Below are 19,694 nucleotides of genomic sequence, written 5' to 3' on the forward strand. Positions count from 1 at the left end.
ACCCCGAGCTTTATAGCCTTAACGACGAAAAGGGTCGGAACGCATTAACCTTTTTATACAAAAAGGGGAGAAGAGCTAAAAATCTGTTTGGCCATAATGAAATTTAAGAGCTTTTCCACTTATTACAAGTTCACCGCCTGGCTTATCTACCTAACAAATTTCTTGGGGGATCATCTCATCCTCTATCTCGGTAGGTAAGTCATATGCCAGAGGGGCCACTTCCTTCTTGATGTCATCTAGCTCGGTGTTGGTGTAGAGAGGCGCGAGAACCGTCATAGGTAAGGAGGGATATGGAGCTAAAAATGCTCCTACGGCCTATTCAGGCCCATGAGTTCAAAGGCTAGCCCACCGACGGGTTCACAGCTGCTCCGGAGCACCCTTAGAGTGAGGGGTGGAAAGGGATGGGCCCACTAGCGACCAATACCTAGGCGCACGAGCACCGTGGGCATCTTGGCCCATGTTCGAGTCTTGGTCGGTTCCCAGTCCATGGTTTTTCCTCAAAAAAAGGCAATGAGCCCTTAGTACCGGTCAAACAGACCCGAGAACTATATGGATTGGCCACTGAGAATCTAGAGTCGGTCACCAGCTGACCCATGCCAGACCCCCGTGAACGGGAAGCTAGGGCCCCACTCGGTCTAGCCCGTTAACAGCTCACCGAGCACCATATTTCGTTCATCGAGGAAAAACGTGGGATGGCTCAGCCCCTCCGTTTTATCAAAAAAACGCTTAAGGGATGACGATCACAAAGACGAGCTGACCCCTCAATCGGACCTCTACAACGCGTGGGGGCTCGAGGGAAGTTGGACTCGCAAGGAGACCAAATGCACGGTCATAGGACGATGGCTCGGATCCTAGGGAGGGGTACATACAAAAACTAAGAATAACATTTCTGAAACAAAAAAAAACGCTTTCTCTTACCAGTTTTGCTATTATCTCCTCGATCTTTAGTGAAACCTGACCCTGACAACGGCAAAGGGTCAGGCCTCACTTAGGGGCTGATAAGGGTATATATATCCTTTCTGAAATAATCACCGTGTCTGACCCTTTCTCACGTTAAAAACCTAGAGGCAAGGTTTGCGGAAACGAACGTTGAGTAAAACTGGTCGGACTGCAAGAAACCTACGACCTAGCGACTACATCGCTCTTGCTTACCAGCGTGATTAGAGTTTCTCGCCCACACCTTGAGCTCTATAGTCTTAACAATAGGAAGGGTCAGAACGCATTAACCATTTTTACACATAAAAAGGGAGAAAGAACAAATTTGTTTAACCGAAACAAAAGAACAAGCTTGTTTAAACAAAACAAAAGGGTTGGAACTTGTTCGCGTATTACAAATGCGCCGCCTAACCTATCTGACTAAACTAACCCATTAGTGGATGATTTCATCTTCTATCTTGGCAGAAAGGTCATGCGCCAGGGGGCCACCTCCTTCTCGATGTCATCTAGGTCGGCGTCGGTATAGACAGGAGCGAAGCCTTGGTTCATCGTCACCAGATTGATGTTCTCATAATGGGAACGCGCGATCGCGAACGATCGGTGAAAGCCAAAGTGAAGCACACCCCTTTCCATATCACGTGCTCAGTCCGTGATCTGGGTGGCGCGAACCGCGAGTGAGCTTGTCTCCTGCTCCGGGGCCAGCTTGAGCTCGTCACAGACCAACTAGACAGCGACGCACAGGTTGTTGTGTTCGTCGCTCTCCTTGTAGAGGGTGTCCTTCACCTCGCTGAGCTCCTTCTCTAGGCCACGGCTCTTCACCACCTCCACCTCGAGCTTGTCGTTGAGACCTACCCCAGTCATGTATCGACCGTGTCAAAAGGCTTACCATGGATTCCAGGGAGAAAGACAACAAGGGAAACCAGAGACTTACCGTTCACGTTCGCCCGATGCCTGCGCAACTCATCACGCTGTCGGGTCACCTCAGTCTCTAGGCGTTGGACCTCTTTTTGGCGCTGACCGACCTCCGCGGCGAGCCCGGTGGCCACGCCCTCGGCTGCAACCATCAGGTCCCTCTCCCCCTGAAGCTCATCCTCGAGGTGGTAGATTCGCTGCTGAGCGTAGGTGCGCTCCTGGTGAGCCAGGTTAATCCCCATGCGGAGCTCCTCTATGGCTTGGAGCAAATTGTCCCGCTCCTTCCACAGCCACTCGGCCTCCATGGCGTCCATGCGCACCCTCGTGATCAGGGCCGCGAGCTTCTCCTCGGCCTCGCAGGCGTCGTCGCGAGCATCCTTCTCCCTAACAAAAAGATCGGCCACCTCCTAGCGGTAGGGGCAAGCTCAGACACCTCCTAACGGGCGGCAGTGAGCTGTGCGGCCAGCCCCTCACTCCGCCGCGTCTCCTCAGCAAGGAACTGGGACTTCTCCCGGCTGCAGGCCATAAGGATCTGCGATGAAAACAAGACTTAGAGGCATGGAAAGCGAACATGAGGGTCGGAAGCACGGTCACATCATACCTGGCCAACCGGGGCGACAATGTCGTGCATCGAGCTCAGCATGGTGGTCAGGGCGCGAACTGCGTCCCCAACCTCCGTGTGGACGCTCCCACATTCCCTCTCCTCTGCTGCGTCATCAAGGGCAGCCACCCGGGCCAGAGACCGGGATGTTCCCGCGCTGACCTCAAGCGGCGCCGACCTCTCTTGTGGTAGCAGCTCCTCCAAAGTGGCTCCTCTAGCAATAGAAGGGGCGGGTGACGTGGACACAAAGGCCTGCCCTATAGCCACATCCGCGAAGGATGCCTCTGGTGTGCTCCCTTCCGTCCGCCCCACCGCGGACAAGTCCACCTACATGGACGACAACTCTGGCCATGCCGCCTCTGCCTACAATGTCGAGGACACGACCGGCCAAGTCGCGCCCGCCACGGGCACCCCGGACGCGCCCTCCTCCGACTGCACTCCCGTGGACACAGCTATCGGTTGCGCCTCCCCAGTCGATGTCGTGGCCGCCCCAACGCCACTCACGCACACCACCAGCGCAGCGCCAGCCAGCCCCTGGTGCGTTTGCCAGAGGATGATCTTTTTTAGAGCGAGCCGTAGGAGAGCCCCACGTCCTCCGACGCTGTAAGGGACATGGCGGTTAGTTCGCGGCATAAATTCGTTAGGACAAAAGGAGGAAAAACTCTTGACTCACCCTAACGCCATCATGCGAGGATGTTTTGGGGCCGGCTTGCTTGAACCTGGCTCCTCCTCGTCGGCATGTTGCCGCTTCTAGCTCTCCCTTGGCTCGGAGGACTCAGAAATATCAAAATGGTCGCCTCCCGCCAACTCTGGAGGCACCGCCGAGGGCTCGGATGGAGCGGGGGCGACCTATTTCCGCCGGCTCCGGGGCCACCGTCGATGGCCCAGACAACGCGAGGTGGCCTGATTCCTTTGGTTCCGGGGGCGCGTCCTCCCCCTCCTACCCCGTGGCATGCCATAGGAAGGGCCCCGTCTACAGCGAAGGCGGGTCCTCGTCCCCGGCGGCCAGATCATCCCATGGGATGGGCAACCCAGAGCCGTCATCCTCCTCCTCCTCCTCTTCTTCTTCCTCCTCTTCTTTAGATGAACATTGATGTCGCTTCCCTCGCTGCAGCTTCGATCGCTGCTTCGACCGTCGTTTCTTCTCCTCGTCGTCCTTCTTCTTCTTCCTTTGTTCATCCGCAGCACGGTTCACTACCCTCACGGGCGCGTGCTCTACCAGCGGCATAGTAGCTCGATGAAGCACACGTCTGGCTGCATCACGGGATGCCCTAGGATCGGGAACACAGCGTCGGCCTCCCCCATGGCCTCCTTGATGCGCTGCGTGGCCTCACTGTCGTGGAGCAGCCCCTGGGCGAGCGTCATCCTGACGAGCTGCGCGTCGGGCCTCATCCCATACAATAGGAGGACGCGCACCATCAGTGGCGCCACCCTCCTCGTGTGATACCCCCCAATGATGATGGCCCCGCAGAGGTCGTGGGTCTTCTGGAATGCAATGGCCTCGAGGAGGTCGCGCATCCTCTTCTTCTGCTTGACGTGTGGACCCTACGGCCATGACTACGGCACCTCTTTGACCAGGCGCCCAGAGAAGACCGGCAAGGGAGCGGTAGGGTCGTTCTTCAGGTAGAACCAATGCGAGTGCCACCCCTTGTTGGATCTGGAGAGCTGGCAAGGCATATACTCGGCCGCCTACTGCCCCCGAGTGTAAATGAACAACGGGCAAGGAATATTTGCACAACCATGTGTGAGTTACAAACGGCAACCCGTAGTGTAAATGAACAACGGGCAAGGAATATTTGCACAACCATTAGCGTGCAGTTTCTTGTGAACAATTCTCCAATGCACAACACAATTCTTGATGGAAACAAATCAACATCTAGTAAACATTATTACATCCTGCGAGATACAGATCAGATTGCAGAACAGGCAAATGCAAGCTTCCACAACTTTCTCAACCAGGTCAAGCTCTGGTCCTCGGCTAAAGTCTTGAAAGGCCAAGAGAAAAGGTGCATCCATACCAGAGAGAGATTGGCAACTAAATTCTAATAATACTGATGAATAAATTCTTTTGTACGGACGTGAGCAATCTTTTGCCAGTTTGCATCACCAGCCGTTTGGCAGCTCTTCATGAATGACTCGTCACATCTATACAGTGTAAAAGACCGTAGAGATACGGGCAGAGTTGGAAGTGACTGGACATTTGGGCACCGCCGCAAAAATAATTTCTGTAGTTGTGACAGGGTCCCCATATTCTCCGGCAAGCTGCTCCACTGGCAGGAATCAAAGTAAAGGGATGTTAGAGAAGGAAACTGTTGCAGTTGCAGGATTTCTTCTTCCCTCAGCTCATCTGATTCCGTAATACTAAGCACCTGTAGGGATGAGAAGCCTTCTCTTGATAGCAGCTGTGGCACAATGGGTATGTTGTCAACAGTGATCCAGACAAGACATTGTACCTTTTCAGCCTCTTCAAGGGTCATAATAAGATTGGGACACTTAATGATGCTGAGGTGTTGCAGGCTGATTAGATAATTTAGGCCTTGCAAACAAGTTAATTGGACACAATCCTGGACTCGGAGAGTCTGAAGCATAGATAGAGACATCATCACCTCACAAGGGATTTCTCTCAAAAAGGGAAGACACATTAAGGTCAACGAAGTTAGGGATGTAGAGCGTCTCCACCAGTTATGGAGGACAGTGTCAGTGATGGCACAATATGAGATCCTGAGTGAATCTAATGATGCAGAACACAGAAATTGGGAGTAATCTTCCTCCGTTATCTGGCCTAGGATAAGCCTAGGAGGAAAACTAGCACATGTGCTTCCAAAAATGCTGCGCAAGATTGCATCAAACCTTTCAGGCTGTTCTTGAGCGAACCTATGTATCTCCTCAGGATGTGCTGTAATCTGCAAGGATGGCTCAATTTGAGACACTCGTTCCTTGAAAAGGGACCTCATCAGCTTCACATCTTCAACACATGTCTCAACTAGGGCCTCACAAATCTGAATGTCTAGGCTCTTCAGGCTATCTGGAAGTCTTGGTAACTTCTTTAGCTTTGGAAGAGCAACAAGTCTAAGCCTGTAAAGGTGAATGAAATGTTCACTGATATCAGGGAGAGCTTCAAGGTAATCACAATCCTGGAGTTCCAGGCATCGTAGGCTACTAAACTTTTGTGCCAACCAGCTTGGGCACTTCCATCCGCTGTAGCCAAATATCCGAAGTTCTGCCAGCTGTGACGGTGGGCAGAGGCCCTCAATTATCTCCGTTTCAAGGTCTGGCTGTTGACTAGACCTTGACCATGCAAGCGACAATGTTGTCAGGTACTTCTTGTCAGATAGCTTGGCTTTTAGTGCTCCCTCCTTGCTTTCCACATTTTCAAGGCCACTGATTCTCAGGCTGCCACAAAGGTGATTTAGTCTCTCCAGCTGCTGCAACTCATACCCCTCCTCCTTCCTCACTCTAAAGTCACTCAATTCTCGAAGTGATTTCATCTCCCCAACCCCAGGAAAACATGAAACCATAGAAAAATCATTTAAAGGAACTTGGGAATTCTTGACATGTCTCAAGCTAATCAGGCTGCTCATGTTCTTCACATTGGAGAATTCTAAAAATCCTTCATCCCAGAGCTCTAAGGTCTGCAAATGATATAGTTTATCAAAATTTCTTGGCAAATGTACCATACTATACATATATGAAGGGTAGATGGTGAGAGAACGTAGATGTTTTAAGTCACAAATACAGGCTGGGATGACCGTGTGCATTTTGCCTTGTAGAGGTACTTGCACCACACGCAGCTTCTTTAACTTCTTCAACATTCCCTCAAATTCTTGTATGGTTATAGTCAGACCTCCAATGCTAGTAATGATTAGCGTGCGTAAATTTTCTAATTTGCAAATCTGCTCGGTAAACTTCATTGGATCGTCCAACCTCACAAAAAGATGGCGGGCATCAGGAGGAAACTGTTTCATCCCACTGCCATCAACTGTGGTACAATCATCTCCAGCAACCATGGTAGCCAAATCATGCAGAAGATCATGAGTAGTAACCCACTCATTCTCGCTGGTGCCATTTGAGTATTTTCCTGTTTGCAGAAATGAGCATGACACTAGTTCATCAAAGTAGCCTTGTGCTATATGTTCCATTTGCTCAACGGTACCTGTAGTTTTTATAAAGCCTTCTGCCATCCACAAATCAACTAACACAGTGCGTTTAAACACGTGTCCTTGGGGAAATATGCTACAATATGCAAAGCACCTCCTCACATGCTCATCAAGGTATTGATAGCTCCACCATAGAGCTCCCATGGTATCTGTCAACAAGCCATGATCTTCAACTCTTCTCCAAATGATAGCTTGTAATTGTTTTCGTAGTCGTGCACCTACTACTCTTGCTGCTAATGGTGATTTCTTCAATTTCTTCGCAATCCGTTCTCCAATCATTTTAAAAGCTTCTGATTCTTGGTCACAGAGATTTGCATCATGTAGTGCGTAATGCATAAAAAGGTTGAAGAAATCCATCTCGTTCAAGTCAGGTATTTGCATAGGGCTATGGCAACTTAGAGACTTAGCTGCATTGGCAAATCGAGTTGTGACCAGGACCTTACTCCCTGTATCTCCGGCCTTCAATGGAGAACATAGCTGATTCAATTTGTATTGATCATTCACATCCTTCCCAGTCCATACATCATCCAAGACCAGCAGGAACCTTTTGCCCCTCAGTGCTGCCTCTAATTTCATCTGTAGGGTGTCAAGATTACTGAACTCATGGCATGGCTCCCCTAAAGCTGCCTCCAGCATCTGACGATAAATTCCATGCATGTTGAAAATCTGATTAACATGAACCCACATGATAGGGCTAAAATAGTTCTCTGTTCGTTCAAAGGTACAAACATGTTGTGCTAGTGTTGTCTTCCCAGAACCGGCGATACCATAGATACCAATCACTGAATAACACTTGCTGTTACTGGAGGTTGGTTCACAAACACTTTCATGGAGCATCCTTATTATCTCATCACGTTCCTTGTCTCTACCAATTATGAAACCTGTAGGAGATGAAGTAGTGGTAATCCTGGTCGCGCTGTTTGCAGGATCTGAAATGACATTGCCACTGCTACCACTAGTAATGGTGCTAGCCAGCGGTGACAAAAGCTGAGACCCTTCTTCAACTATATCTTCCAACTTCTTTAGAGCTTTCTTCAGTTTTCTGTTTTTCCCAGAGGTGATTTGTACTTTCACACGGTTTATAGCTGACTTGGTTCCCGATTGAGATATGACCTGCATGGCAAGATTGAAATGTTACACGCTGACACTTCAGTTTTAGGCGACATTTGGATGCTGTGGTATTTTGATAAACTAGAGCGCGATTTTTTTTTGGAGCAGTGTCTAGGTGCATCCCCTCGATTATTCTTACAATCTAACCTTGGTTTGATTTTCAGAAAATCTAAATTATCAAATCTGGAATTTTAATTCTACTATAGCTATTTGCGCACAAACTAGGTGTAGAATAATTGGAAAGTAACCTGCTTCTCGAGGCGGTGATAGTCGGCGACGTCAAGGATGTCCTCGGCGTCGTAGAAGGCGGACTTGAGCCTCCTCGCCCACTGCTCCACACTGCCCCGCTGCCCGGGAGGGATCCTCTCGGCCTGTTGCCGCATGAGCTCCAGCCGCGGGAGAAGACGCTCCTCCAGATCCCGGAGCTTCTCCGACTCGTGGAAGCCGAGGAGGGCGAAGCCATCGTTGAGGAGCCTGGTGGTGATGGGCGACGCGATCCACCCCAGCGTGGAGAAGGCCCACCCGACTGCTGCAACCTCCGCCATGGACGCAAGCAAGCAAAGGAAGCAGGAAGGAGACCCAGAGTGAATACGCGTCTGTGTTCTTGCTCAACTCAGCTCGGTGGAAATTCTAGTTCGTGGAGGCAGTTCTAGGATTCTAGCCACATATCGTGGAGTGAGTTCTTCCACACAGGGATAACTGGATAAGGTTTGCAGCAAAATGACGACGAGAATTTAGTCGTCGTCGTGGTCGTCTCTAAGCTCTTTCCTTGAAGTTGCTGCTGTAGTTTCAGTGATAGCAATGCCGGTTTCATCGATGTATGGAGTAGCCACAAGGCAGGGCCTGATAGGCAATAGCACACTTGCTTCTCCTTTTATTTTCCTTTTTTCTTTGGCGAATTAGACTAGATTTCTCTTTTCTTGATGATATATGTGTTCTCAAATCTCAATTGTCATAATGCCTGAATATTTGACTTTCTTATAAGCAGAGAATGTTCTCCGTTCTGAAAATGAAATGCATTTGCATTCTCATCCTAGCTACGCGCAAATATCTGGTATCACAATGTTATTTTGAATTGAAGTTAGTATTTGAATCCCAACTGCATTATAGTCACCAAACAAAAAAATTACTGGCATCCACTTCGGAACACAGAAAAAATATAGAAATTGCAAAGGAACGTAGTTGCAAAATAGAAGATTGAAAAAACATAGAAATTTGAAAGAAATAATCATTTAAATGGACCATAAGAGAAACATTGGATTTTTATCGATAGGTTCGAGTGGATATTAAATTTTCTGTACTTTTTCTAAAAAAACAATGGCCTCGTTCGCTTGGAGGAATTTTAGAAGAATCTGAATGAATCTGAAAAAATTTATGAAAGAAAAACACTGTTCCGGATAAAAAAAGAAGTGGATCAAGCCAGGTTTAAGAGCACGCGAACAGGGCCAATATTCAAAGAAAAAATTTCTACAATATTCTTAGGGAACGTCTAGTGTCCGTACGCCCGTGCCTGCTGTGCCTGCTTCACGTGGGGCCCGTGCTGCTCCGTGTCCTACGCTCGCACCGTGGTCCGTGCCGCTTCATGTCCCGTGCTCGCATCGTGGCCCGCGCTTCGTGTCCCGCGGCTGCACCATAGTGGCCCCTCCACATCCACGCACATGCAGGCGGGCCTAGCAGTTGCAGTAGGTGGCTGCTGATGGGTCCTAATGTAACATGTGCAACACCGAGATCTACTTTTGCAACATCTAGATGAAACACCTACAACATATTCCCTGCATCCCTAAATAACTGTCGTTTTTGCTTGCCGATAAACAATTTTGACTAAATATATATAAAAGAATACTAATATTTAGGTACAAAATTACTATCATTAGATAGATCGTTGAATATATTTTTATATTTGAAGATATAAATGTTGCACGCATTTTCTATAAATCCAGTCAAATTTACGACACGGAAACCAAAAGCGACAATTATTTAGGGATGGAGGAGTACATCCGAAATAATTGAAACACTTGCAACATACATCTGAAACACTAGGAAAATATGTTTGTAGCCATTGCAAAACATATGCAACATCCAGATATAACACTTGCAACATACATATAAAACACCTGAAACATACGCTTGCAACATGCATGTTTATGCAGCATCCAAATCTACTTTTGCAACATCCAGATAAAACATTTGCAACATATGTCTGAAACAAATGAAAAATTTGGACATACACTTGAAAACACCATTATAACATATGCAGCATCCCGATCTACTTTTACAACATTGATATAAAACACTTGCAACGTACATCTAAAACATTTGAAACACTTGAAATAGCCGCTTGCAACATGCAGTTTCAACACAAAATCTCCTTGCTACTTGGGAGAATGGATCATCGTCGGCGTGTGGAGTTGTATTCCGGCCGTTGCGGGCTGCACGCTGGCGACTTCCACCCCGGCCACGGCAAACTAGGTAGGTGGGCGTGAGATGTGCGTGGGCGGGCTCCGCCCGGGCTGCCGTGAGCTGCACACAGGCGAGGTCCACACCCGGCCGCAGCGAGCTGGGCAGGCGGAGGCGGAGGTCTTCCTGGCCACCGACCAGGCGGCCGACCCCGTGGTGGAGGTGGCAGCGGTCTCCCTCACTACGGGCAGGTGCCGCAGCACAGGCTGGTGGAGCTCGTGCGTACGCGGCTAGCGGCGGCGCTCGACGCTCTTGCGTATGCGGACGGCAACGACGCTCTTGCGGACGCAGGCGCTAGCAGAGCTCGTCCATGCGCTACCGAAGGGCGTGCGGTGCGGTGGAGCCGACGTGAATAGGGAAGATAAGATGTCGCTCTCTTTTCTTTTATTTTATTTTTTGGAGAAACCGTGTACGTCGATGAGGGGAGCGGGCCTGTGATCCGCAGCCCAGCTAGCCACGTTCAGATTGACCGACGCGGAACGAACGCCCGTGGTGGAGCATTATCGATATTCGTATCCTCCGTTTCTGTGAACCAAAGATATAAACAGTAGCAATTTTTCTTATAGAATTCTCAATCTTATATTTTTCTTCCATTTTTTCTATGAACCATACGAGGCCTGAATTTGCAGCCTCTGCCTTTTCCATAAAGCGGGCTCAAAAGGTTTTCACAATTCGCTTGAAATTCTGTTTCCCTGCCACAGTGACTGCATTTGCATTGCAGCCGTTGACCCCACCCATCAGATCGAACGGCTCACGGCCACCATCTCGCATTCGACGGCCAATCAAGCTCCTGCTCCCCCCGGCCGCACCCGCACAGCGGCCACAGCCCAACCCACCCCGCCGTCCCCCCCCCCCCCCCCCCCCCCCCCCCCCCCACCTGGCCAGGGTTTATCGCGCCGCCGCGCCCCGCCGCCTCCTAAACCCACCTCGCCTCCGCCGGAGCCGCAGCGGCGGCGCCTTCCAGAAGAGCTCCCACAACCGTTGTGCGTCGGCGGGGGGCGCCCAACCAGCCATGTGGGTTCTCCGGAGCCTGCTCCGGGCAGCCTCGCCGTCGCTCCGCCGCAGGTGCGTTCCGCCCCCTTAGCTCTCGCCTCCGGAGCAGTAGCACCCGCTCTCCCCCCATCCCTCTCGATCTCTGACGCGAGCGCGTGTGTGTTTCTGCGGCGGTACAGCTCCGGGCGCTTCGCCGCGAGGGGCGAGGCGGTGGCCGCGGCCTCGGGCTCCGCTCCGCCGCCCGCATGGCTGCCGGCGGCGGGAGCGGGAGCCGACGGCGCGTGGCGGCGGACCATGTCGACCAAGGGGAGGAGCATGCGGAGCAAGGTGGAGAAGCGGATGGCGAGGGAGACCGGCCGCACGCAGCGGGAGCTCCGCCGCGCCGTCAAGCTCAGGAAGAAGCTCATGACCGAGGACGAGAAGCTTATCTACAACCTGCGCAGGGTAAGGAGGCTTCAAACTTCCCCCCATTTCCCCTTCCCTCGTGGAAATCAGCACTGACCTACTTCTTCGATGTGGGAATTGTTTTGTTGAAAGAGTTGCTGTCTATATGATTTATGGAGAGGAATCGGGAATGTAGGGTGTAATGTGACAGCTATAAGTCTTGGAATTATCTAGAGTAGTTGGTGGCGATGTCAGCCCTTATCTTTATCCCTAGCATCTACTTTAGCATCTCTAAAATATGCATTAGCTTTCTTAAGGCTCAAGCAAGCTTTCTTAAGGCTCAAGAAAGCTATCCTATATGTATCCCCAACCTGATATAGTTGTGGCATAGCTAATGAAATCTGAAATTCAGCCCCAAACCTGTGTTTTGGTTCTAACAAATGGTATCTAGAGCCTAAGTTCATCTGGGTTCTACCTTTACCCCATCCCAATCCGTCGCCATGTCTCTCCACTCCTCATCCTCTTCCTCCAACCATTCCACCACCTCCAGCATACGTGCTGCAGCGGCTGCAGCAGCCAGGCGCGAGGAGGCAGCGGCCGAGCGTGCAGCAGCAGTGGAGCGAGTGGCTCGCATTGCCCAGGCGGAGCTTGCTGCGGCGCGTGCGGCTGAAGCCGCTCACCAGGCAGCAGCGGAGGCGCGGGAGGCAGCAGCGGCTGCGCTCCGTGCGGAGGCGGACGCGGGCGAGCAGGAGGACTACGGCGCCCGGGCGGGCGCGTCGGATGCTGGAGCTGCGGCTCTGCGCCGCGGAGCGGGCGTCGAGCGGGCCTGGCCCGGCGCGGGCGGCCTAGGCGGACGTGAGGCTGGCGACCGCGACGGCTTCGACGACCGACGCGGATGCGACGCGGGCCGCTTCGACGGACGACGCCACGACTTCGACCGGGATGCACGGGACCAAGACGAGCAGGCGGCACGCGACGCCAACGCCTGGCTGGAGCAGGAGGAGCAGCGCGAGGCGCGGGACCTGGGCGGACAGGACGCTGGCACGCAGAGCCCTCACAGGCGGCGCACCTCCCCTTCCCCGGACCGACGCCGTGGTCGCCGTGGCCGGCCCAGCTCCCCTCCCGTCATGCAGACCATCGTCAAGGACGCCGACAGCGGATGGCCCATGCTCACCAAGACCAACTACGCCGAGTGGTCCATGGTGATGAAGGTGAAGATGCAGGCGCGGCGCATGTGGGATGCGGTACGGTACGGCGACGCCGACTTCGACGAGGATCGGCGGGCACTGGAGGCGCTTCTTGCTACTGTTCCGACGGAGATTCACTCCTCCCTCGCGAACAAGCGGACAGCCAAGGACGTCTGGGACGCCGGCGGCACGCATCGGCAGTGCCCAAGCCCGCAGGTCCACGCTTCAGAAGCTGCGTCAGGAGTGGGAGAACCTGGCTTTCAAGCCGGGTGAGGACGTCGACGACTTCGCTCTCCGCCTCAACACCCTGATGCAGCAGTTGGCGCGGTACGGCGACAATGTCATCGACGAGGAGAGAGCTGTCGAGAAGTTCCTCCGCGTCGTCCCCAAGAAGTACTCGCAGGTCGCCATCGCGATCGAGATGTTGCTAGACTTCTCCGAGCTGTCGATCGAGGAGGTGTTGGGTCGCCTCAAGGCCGTCGACAACCACGAGCAGATACCTCCCTCAGAGCCGGTCACCATCAGTGGCAAGCTTCTCTTCACCGAGGAGCAGTGGCTCGCCCGCCAGCGGGAGCGGAAGAAGGGGGAGGCCTTGGGTTTTTTTCGGCTTCGGGTTCGTTGAGCAGCCGCAAGTGCTCCTGGCGGCACCGACGGCGAGCGCAAGGCTACCCGCGACGACACCTGCAACAACTGCGGGAGGTCCGGCCACTGGGCCAAGGACTGCCGGCAGGCAAAGCGCGGCGGTCAGGCACACGTCGCGCAAGAGCAAGAGGGTGACGAGTCGGCTCTGTTCTTCGTACACGGGAGCATCGAGCCGTACTCCTCTCCCGCGTCGGCCGCCGCCGTGCTCCACCTCGACGAGCCGCGGGCTCACGTCTTCCTCGGCAACGGGTCCGGCGGCGACAAGATCGATGGGTGGTACCTCGACACTGGCGCCACCCACCACATGACCGGGCGGCGGGAGTTCTTCTCCGAGCTCGACTCCGGCATTCGAGGCTCCGTCAATTTCGGGGACGCCTCCGCCGTGGAGATCAAGGGCGTCGGCTCTGTCGTCTTCATCGCCAAGACCGGCGAGCACCGGCTGCTCACCGGTCTCTACTACATCCCCGCGCTGAGGAACTCCATCATCAGCCTGGGACAGCTGGATGAGAACGGCTCGCGCGTGGAGATCGAGCACGGGGTCTTGCGTATCTGGGATCGCCGTCGTCGCCTTCTCGTCAAGGTGAACAGAGGCGCCAACAGCCTTTACGTCCTCCACGTGCAGGTGGCGTAGCCCGTGTGTCTTGCAGCCCGCCGCAACGACGACTCCTGGAGGTGGCACGAGTGCTTTGGGCACCTCAACTTCGAGGCCCTGAAGCAGCTCGGCAACAAGGAGATGGTGCAGGGCATGCCGCGAGTCAAGCACGTGGAGCAATTCTGTGACACCTGCGTCCTCACCAAGCAGCGGCGGCTCCCCTTCCTCCGCCAGGCGAGCTTCTGCGCCAAGGAGAAGCTAGAGCTCGTGCACGGTGACCTCTGCTGCCCCGTGACACCGGCCACACCTGGAGGTCGGCGTTTCTTCCTGCTCCTCGTCGACGACATGCCCCGCTACATGTGGGCGGTCCTGTTCGACACCAAGGCGGCGGCTGCGGACGCCATCAAGCTGCTGCGGAGGAGTGCGGCCGCAAGCTTCGGGTGCTACACACCGACAACGGCGACGAGTTCACGGCGGCTGAGTTCACGGCGTACTGCGCCAACGAGGGGATCCAGCGCCACTTCTCCATGCCGTACACCCCGCAGCAGAACGGCGTCGTTGAGTGCCGAAACCAGACGGTGGTGGCCACCGCCCGCGCCCTCCTCAAGCAGAGAGGGATGCCGGCCATCTACTGGGGGGAGGCGGTGATGACTGTCGTCCATCTGCTCAACCGCTCGCCCACCAAGGCCTTTGACAGCAAGACGCCTTACGAGGCTTGGCATGGGCGCAAGCCCATGGTGAGCCACCTCCTCATCTTCGGCTGTCTCGCCTTCGCCAAGGAGCTCAACCACATCGGCAAGCTCGATGACCGGAGCACGACAGGGGTCTTCATCGGCTACGCGGAGGGCGTCAAGGCCTACCGCATCCTTGACCCTACAACACAGCGCATCCGCATCTCCCGGGACGTCGTGTTCGACGAAGGGCGAGGCTGGGCCTAGGACAAGGCGGTGGACGACGGCTCGACTTCGACTTTCCGAGACTTCGTCGTCGACTACGTCCACTTCGAGGGAGCCGGGGGAGCTAGCAGCTCATCTTCACCGAGCTCGTCTACCTCAGCACCCGGCTCGCCATCAGCTCCGGCGAGTACTCCACCGCCTACACCACCAGCAAGTTCTCCACCACCTGTACCACTGTCTATGCCCGGCTCTCCTACATCGGCTCCCCAATCTCCTGCATCGGCGCCCACACCTCCAAGATCGGCACCAGCAGCCTTGGTCCGTGACGAGCAGCGCATGGTGGAGTTTGCCACTCCGCTGTCCGACGACGAGGATCGCGTCGATGCCTACCACGACGACGAGCCTCTGCGCTACCGCACCTTGGACAACATCTTCGGTGATCAGCCCGTCCCTGGACTGGCGGTGCACAACTTTGAGGCGGAGCTACACCTGGCGCACGAGGACGGCGAGCCCTGCTCCTTCGCTGAGGCGGAGGGAGACGCGGCATGGCGCGCCGCGATGCAGCAGGAGATGGACACGGTCGAGCGGAACCGGACGTGGGAGCTGGCAGATCTTCTTGCCGGTCACCGCGCCATCACCCTTAAGTGGATCTACAAGCTCAAGAAGGATGAGGCCGGGGCGGTGATCAAGCACAAGGCGCGTCTGGTGGCGCGCGGGTTCGTCCAGCAGGAGGGAGTCGACTTCGACGACGCCTTCGAGCCCGTTGCGCGGATGGAGTCCGTCCGTCTCCTCCTAACACTGGCGGCCCAGAAGAGTTGGCGTGTGCACCACATGGACGTCAAGTCCGTCTTCCTCAACGGTGACCTGAAGGAGGTCTACGTTCACCAGCCGCCGGGATTCGTCATACCCGGCAAGGAGAACAAGGTTCTTCGCCTACGCAAGGCCCTCTACGGCTTGCGGCAGGCACCCCGAGCTTGGAACGCCAAGCTAGACTCCACTCTCAAGCAAATGGGGTTCCAGCAAAGTCCTCACGAGGCTGCAGTCTACTGGTGGGGCAAGGGAGGCAATGCCCTGTTGGTAGGCGTCTATGTCGACGACTTGGTGATCACCGGCACCAAGGAGGCCGAGGTGGAGTCATTCAAGGAGGAGATGAAGGCGACCTTCCAGATGAGCGACTTGGGCCTTCTCTCCTACCTGGGGATCGAGGTCCACCAGGACAGCTCCGGCATCTCCCTTCGCCAGACCGTCTACGCCAAGCGCATCGTCGAGTTGGGCGGGCTCACCGGCTGCAACCCAGCACACGCTCCCATGGAGGAGAGGTTGAAGCTGAGCCGCGACAGCACGGCGAAGGAGGTTGATGCCACGCGGTACCGGCGCATTGTGGGCAGCCTTCGCTACCTTGTCCACACACGGTCGGACCTGACGTTCGCCGTTGGCTACGTCAGTCGGTTCATGCAGCGACCGACGACGAAGCACGAGCAGGCCGTCAAGAGGATCCTCCGCTACGTCGCGGGCACTTCCGACTACAGCTTGCACTACCCGAGGTGTCCCGGTGCGGAGCACTTCATCGGGTACAGCGACCTCACCGGCGACATCGACACAAGCAAGAGCACCAGCGGGACGCTATTCTTCCTCGGCAAGTGTCTAATCAGCTGGCAGTCAGTCAAGCAGCAAGTGGTGGCTCTGTCCAGTTGCGAGGCGGAGTACATCGCTGCCACAACCGCTTCGACTCAAGCTCTCTGGTTGGCTCGGCTGCTAGGCGAACTCCCTGGGCAGAGACGCAGAAGCAGTGGAGCTCAGGGTGGACAGCAAGTCCGCCTTGGCCTTGGCGAAGAACCCCGTCTTCCATGAGCGCAACAAGCATATCCGAATCAAGTACCACTTCATTAGGAGCTGCTTGGATGAGGGGAGCATCAAGACCGGCTACATCAACACCTAGGATCAGCTCACCGACCTTCTCACCAAGTCCCTTGGGCGGGTCAAGTTCCAGGAGCTTCGTGCCAGGATTGGGATGGTTCAAATTCCCCAGAAGGCGCCACACAAGACTTAGGGGGAGAATGACAGCTATAAGTCTTGTTCTTATCTACTTAGGATAATTATCTAGAGTAGTTGGTGGTTGTGTCAGCCCTTATCTTTATCCCTAGCATCTACTTTAGCATCTCTAGAATATGTTGTAGCTTTCTTAAGGCTCAGCAAGCTATCCTACATGTATCCCCAACCTGCCATAGTTGTGGCATGGCTAATGAAATCTAAAATTCAGCCCCAAACCTGTGTTTTGGTTCTAACATAATGTTAAATAAAAAGTATTGGTATTGAGGAACTGGCACAAGTAATTGTTCATCCCTGAAAATGGTGAATACGGCTGTATTGTTTGGGGGTTTTACTCTGTTTATCTGAAGGAATCAAATAGCTAACATAGAAGATTGTAAAGTCAACCACACCTTTTGTACACATACTTAAGTGTCATACAGTTCCCATGATTTATAAGGTTTTCAAATCCCAAAATTATGTGGTAATATGTATGTCGTGCATATATCATGGTATATTTGAAGGCCTGTGGAGCATTTCTTGTGTTCTGAATGAATAAATGTGACTGGTAACGAACACACTTCTTGCATTCCTTTAGGCCTGAAGAAAAATCAGTGTCAATAAATGACAAAAAACATATGGCTTATTTGTATAGTGATTGGATGCTTAATACTAGCTGATCTGGCACACCTGTTGAAAATTTAAAAAAAATAGTAATTTCCAGATGTATCATGAAGATCTAAGCAAACTGCATCGTCTATTGTCTTGGCCTATTCTTTTAGTTCGCAAAGTCCTTGACTTATCATATTCTCCATCTCCTTTTATCTAGGCCAAGAAAAAAGTTGCTTTGCTCCTACAGAAGCTCAAGAAGTATGAGCTACCAGACTTACCAGCTCCTCGTCATGATCCTGAGCTGTTAACAGCTGAGCAACTACAAGCTTACAAGAAGATTGGATTCAGAAATAGAAACTATGTGCCTGTTGGAGTTCGTGGTGTCTTTGGAGGTGTTGTTCAAAACATGCATATGCACTGGAAATTCCATGAGACGGTGCAAGTTGTTGTGACAACTTCCCAAAGGAAAAAATTAAGGAAATGGCAGCAATGCTGACAAGATTAAGTGGTGGAATGGTGATCAACATTCATAATACCAAAACAATCATCATGTTTCGAGGAAGAACTACCGTCAACCGAAGAACCTTATACCTTTCAACACACTTACCAAAAGGAAGGTCAGTCCCTTGCAACTGATGTGTCTGTCTCAGTTTGCATTTCCTTGCTATTTCATTCTACTTACCATTCTTTGGATGACACATGTTATCTGTATGGTATTTATGATAACCAATTCCTAGAGTACTGGTTTGTTTAGGTTTCATATGGTTAACTCCAATGGAGTATCTTTCTTTCGCCTCAAATTGATTATCTCCATCCTTGCAGGACTTTTTTTTTCTCTCGAACATGCAGGAGAACTGCATATCATTATATTAAGAAGACTTTTAGTTACTGAATAATTTAGTTACATTGTTTATTCTTTGCTATGGCTCATGGGGCTTGATACAAGTATTCTCGTTGCAGGCATTATTCAAGGCAAGATTTGAACAAGCACTTGAATCGCAGAAATTAAACATCAAGAAAATAGAAACACAACTCCGTCGTAAGGGTATCAATCCAGAGGACCCAGTTGCTATGGCCAGCATCCAGCGTGTTGCCTCTACGTTCTTCCGAGCCATAGATGAGCAGCAAGGTACTCCCTACATTTTCCGTGGGGACACACAACTTTCTGCTGGGACTTCTGAAATAAAAGAACCACGTGATGAAACCATCTGAAGATAGTGACCAGGAGGAGCTTGACAGGTTCATTTCAGAGATAGAAAGTGCAGCAGAGAAGCAATGGGAGGAAGAAGAAGAGGCCGCAGAGGAAAGAAAGAATCTTCAAGAATGCGATATTGGGAGAGGGACGATTTAGGTGATCGGAGGGGTTTCAACAGAAAGTTATGAAAACTCAGATTATGAGGATAGAGGACAGGGAAGATATAGGGAGAGAGCATGACAACAACAGAAGGACTTCAGATGCGAGTTGGGATGATGATAGTGAGTTCGAGGCATCAGGTGAAGAATGGGACTCTGGTGATTACAGGGGTAATTCTCTGGGCTTCGACAATGATAGAGATTCTACTGATGAGCATCCTCGGCGATTTGGAAGCATGAGGAATGAGAAGGACAAATCCAGTCGGACACAGGATTTTGTTCCTAGGGGAGATGTGGGTGAGGGGAAGGGTTTCAATAGAAGCTATGTCAACTCAGATGTTCATGATAGAGGCCAGGGAAGACATAGGAGAGATAATAGCAACAACAAAAGAACATCAGATGTAAGGAGGTGGGATGATGATAGTGAGATCGAGGCATCAGGTGAAGAATGGGACTCTGGTGACGACAGTGATAATGTTCTTGGACTCGACAATGATATAGACGCAACTGATGTGCATCCTCGACAATTCAAAAGTATGAGGAATGAGAAGAGCAGATCCAGTGGCAGGCAGAGTTCCATTCCTAGGGGATTCAGAGGTTCTAATCGGATTCCAGGGAATTCAGTCGATGCTTCCGATGACACTATGTTCAGAGGCAGCAATGGTGATGAGTTAGACACCGAAGACGATGACCTGTGGGGGTCGGATTATAAGGGGGAAGAAACGAACTCAAGAGCCCCAAAGGTGAATTTCCGAAATTTCCACAGCAGTAGTGAGGACAGTGATGACAACAGGAAAAACGATGGCAAGATTGGTAAAATGAAGAAAAATACTG

The 19,694-nt window shown here is 52.4% G+C and overlaps 2 protein-coding genes and 1 pseudogene across 2 annotated transcripts; 2 read left to right on the forward strand and 1 right to left on the reverse strand.

Annotated features, from left to right (window-relative positions):
- Positions 1–2,468: 2,468 nt before the first annotated feature.
- LOC136510454 (predicted GPI-anchored protein 58) lies at positions 2,469–3,543 on the forward strand. Its single transcript, XM_066504892.1, has 2 exons — positions 2,469–2,986; positions 3,204–3,543. Exons 1-2 carry the CDS (start codon positions 2,469–2,471, stop codon positions 3,541–3,543), a joined length of 858 nt encoding a protein of 285 aa, XP_066360989.1.
- Positions 3,544–4,198: 655 nt separating this feature from the next.
- LOC136512188 (disease resistance protein RGA2-like) lies at positions 4,199–8,468 on the reverse strand. The gene is made up of 2 exons (XM_066506170.1): positions 7,965–8,468; positions 4,199–7,719 (listed from the first exon to the last, which is right to left on the reverse strand). The coding sequence occupies exons 1-2, from the start codon at positions 8,259–8,261 to the stop codon at positions 4,492–4,494; spliced, it is 3,525 nt and encodes a 1,174-aa protein (XP_066362267.1). The 5' UTR covers positions 8,262–8,468; the 3' UTR covers positions 4,199–4,491.
- A 2,620-nt stretch (positions 8,469–11,088) lies between these two features.
- Positions 11,089–19,687, forward strand: LOC136514345 (CRM-domain containing factor CFM9, mitochondrial-like; annotated as a pseudogene).
- Positions 19,688–19,694: the final 7 nt, after the last annotated feature.

Source organism: Miscanthus floridulus, chromosome 16, assembly GCF_019320115.1.
Source record: "Miscanthus floridulus cultivar M001 chromosome 16, ASM1932011v1, whole genome shotgun sequence".
NCBI classification, from domain to species: Eukaryota; Viridiplantae; Streptophyta; class Magnoliopsida; order Poales; family Poaceae; genus Miscanthus; species Miscanthus floridulus.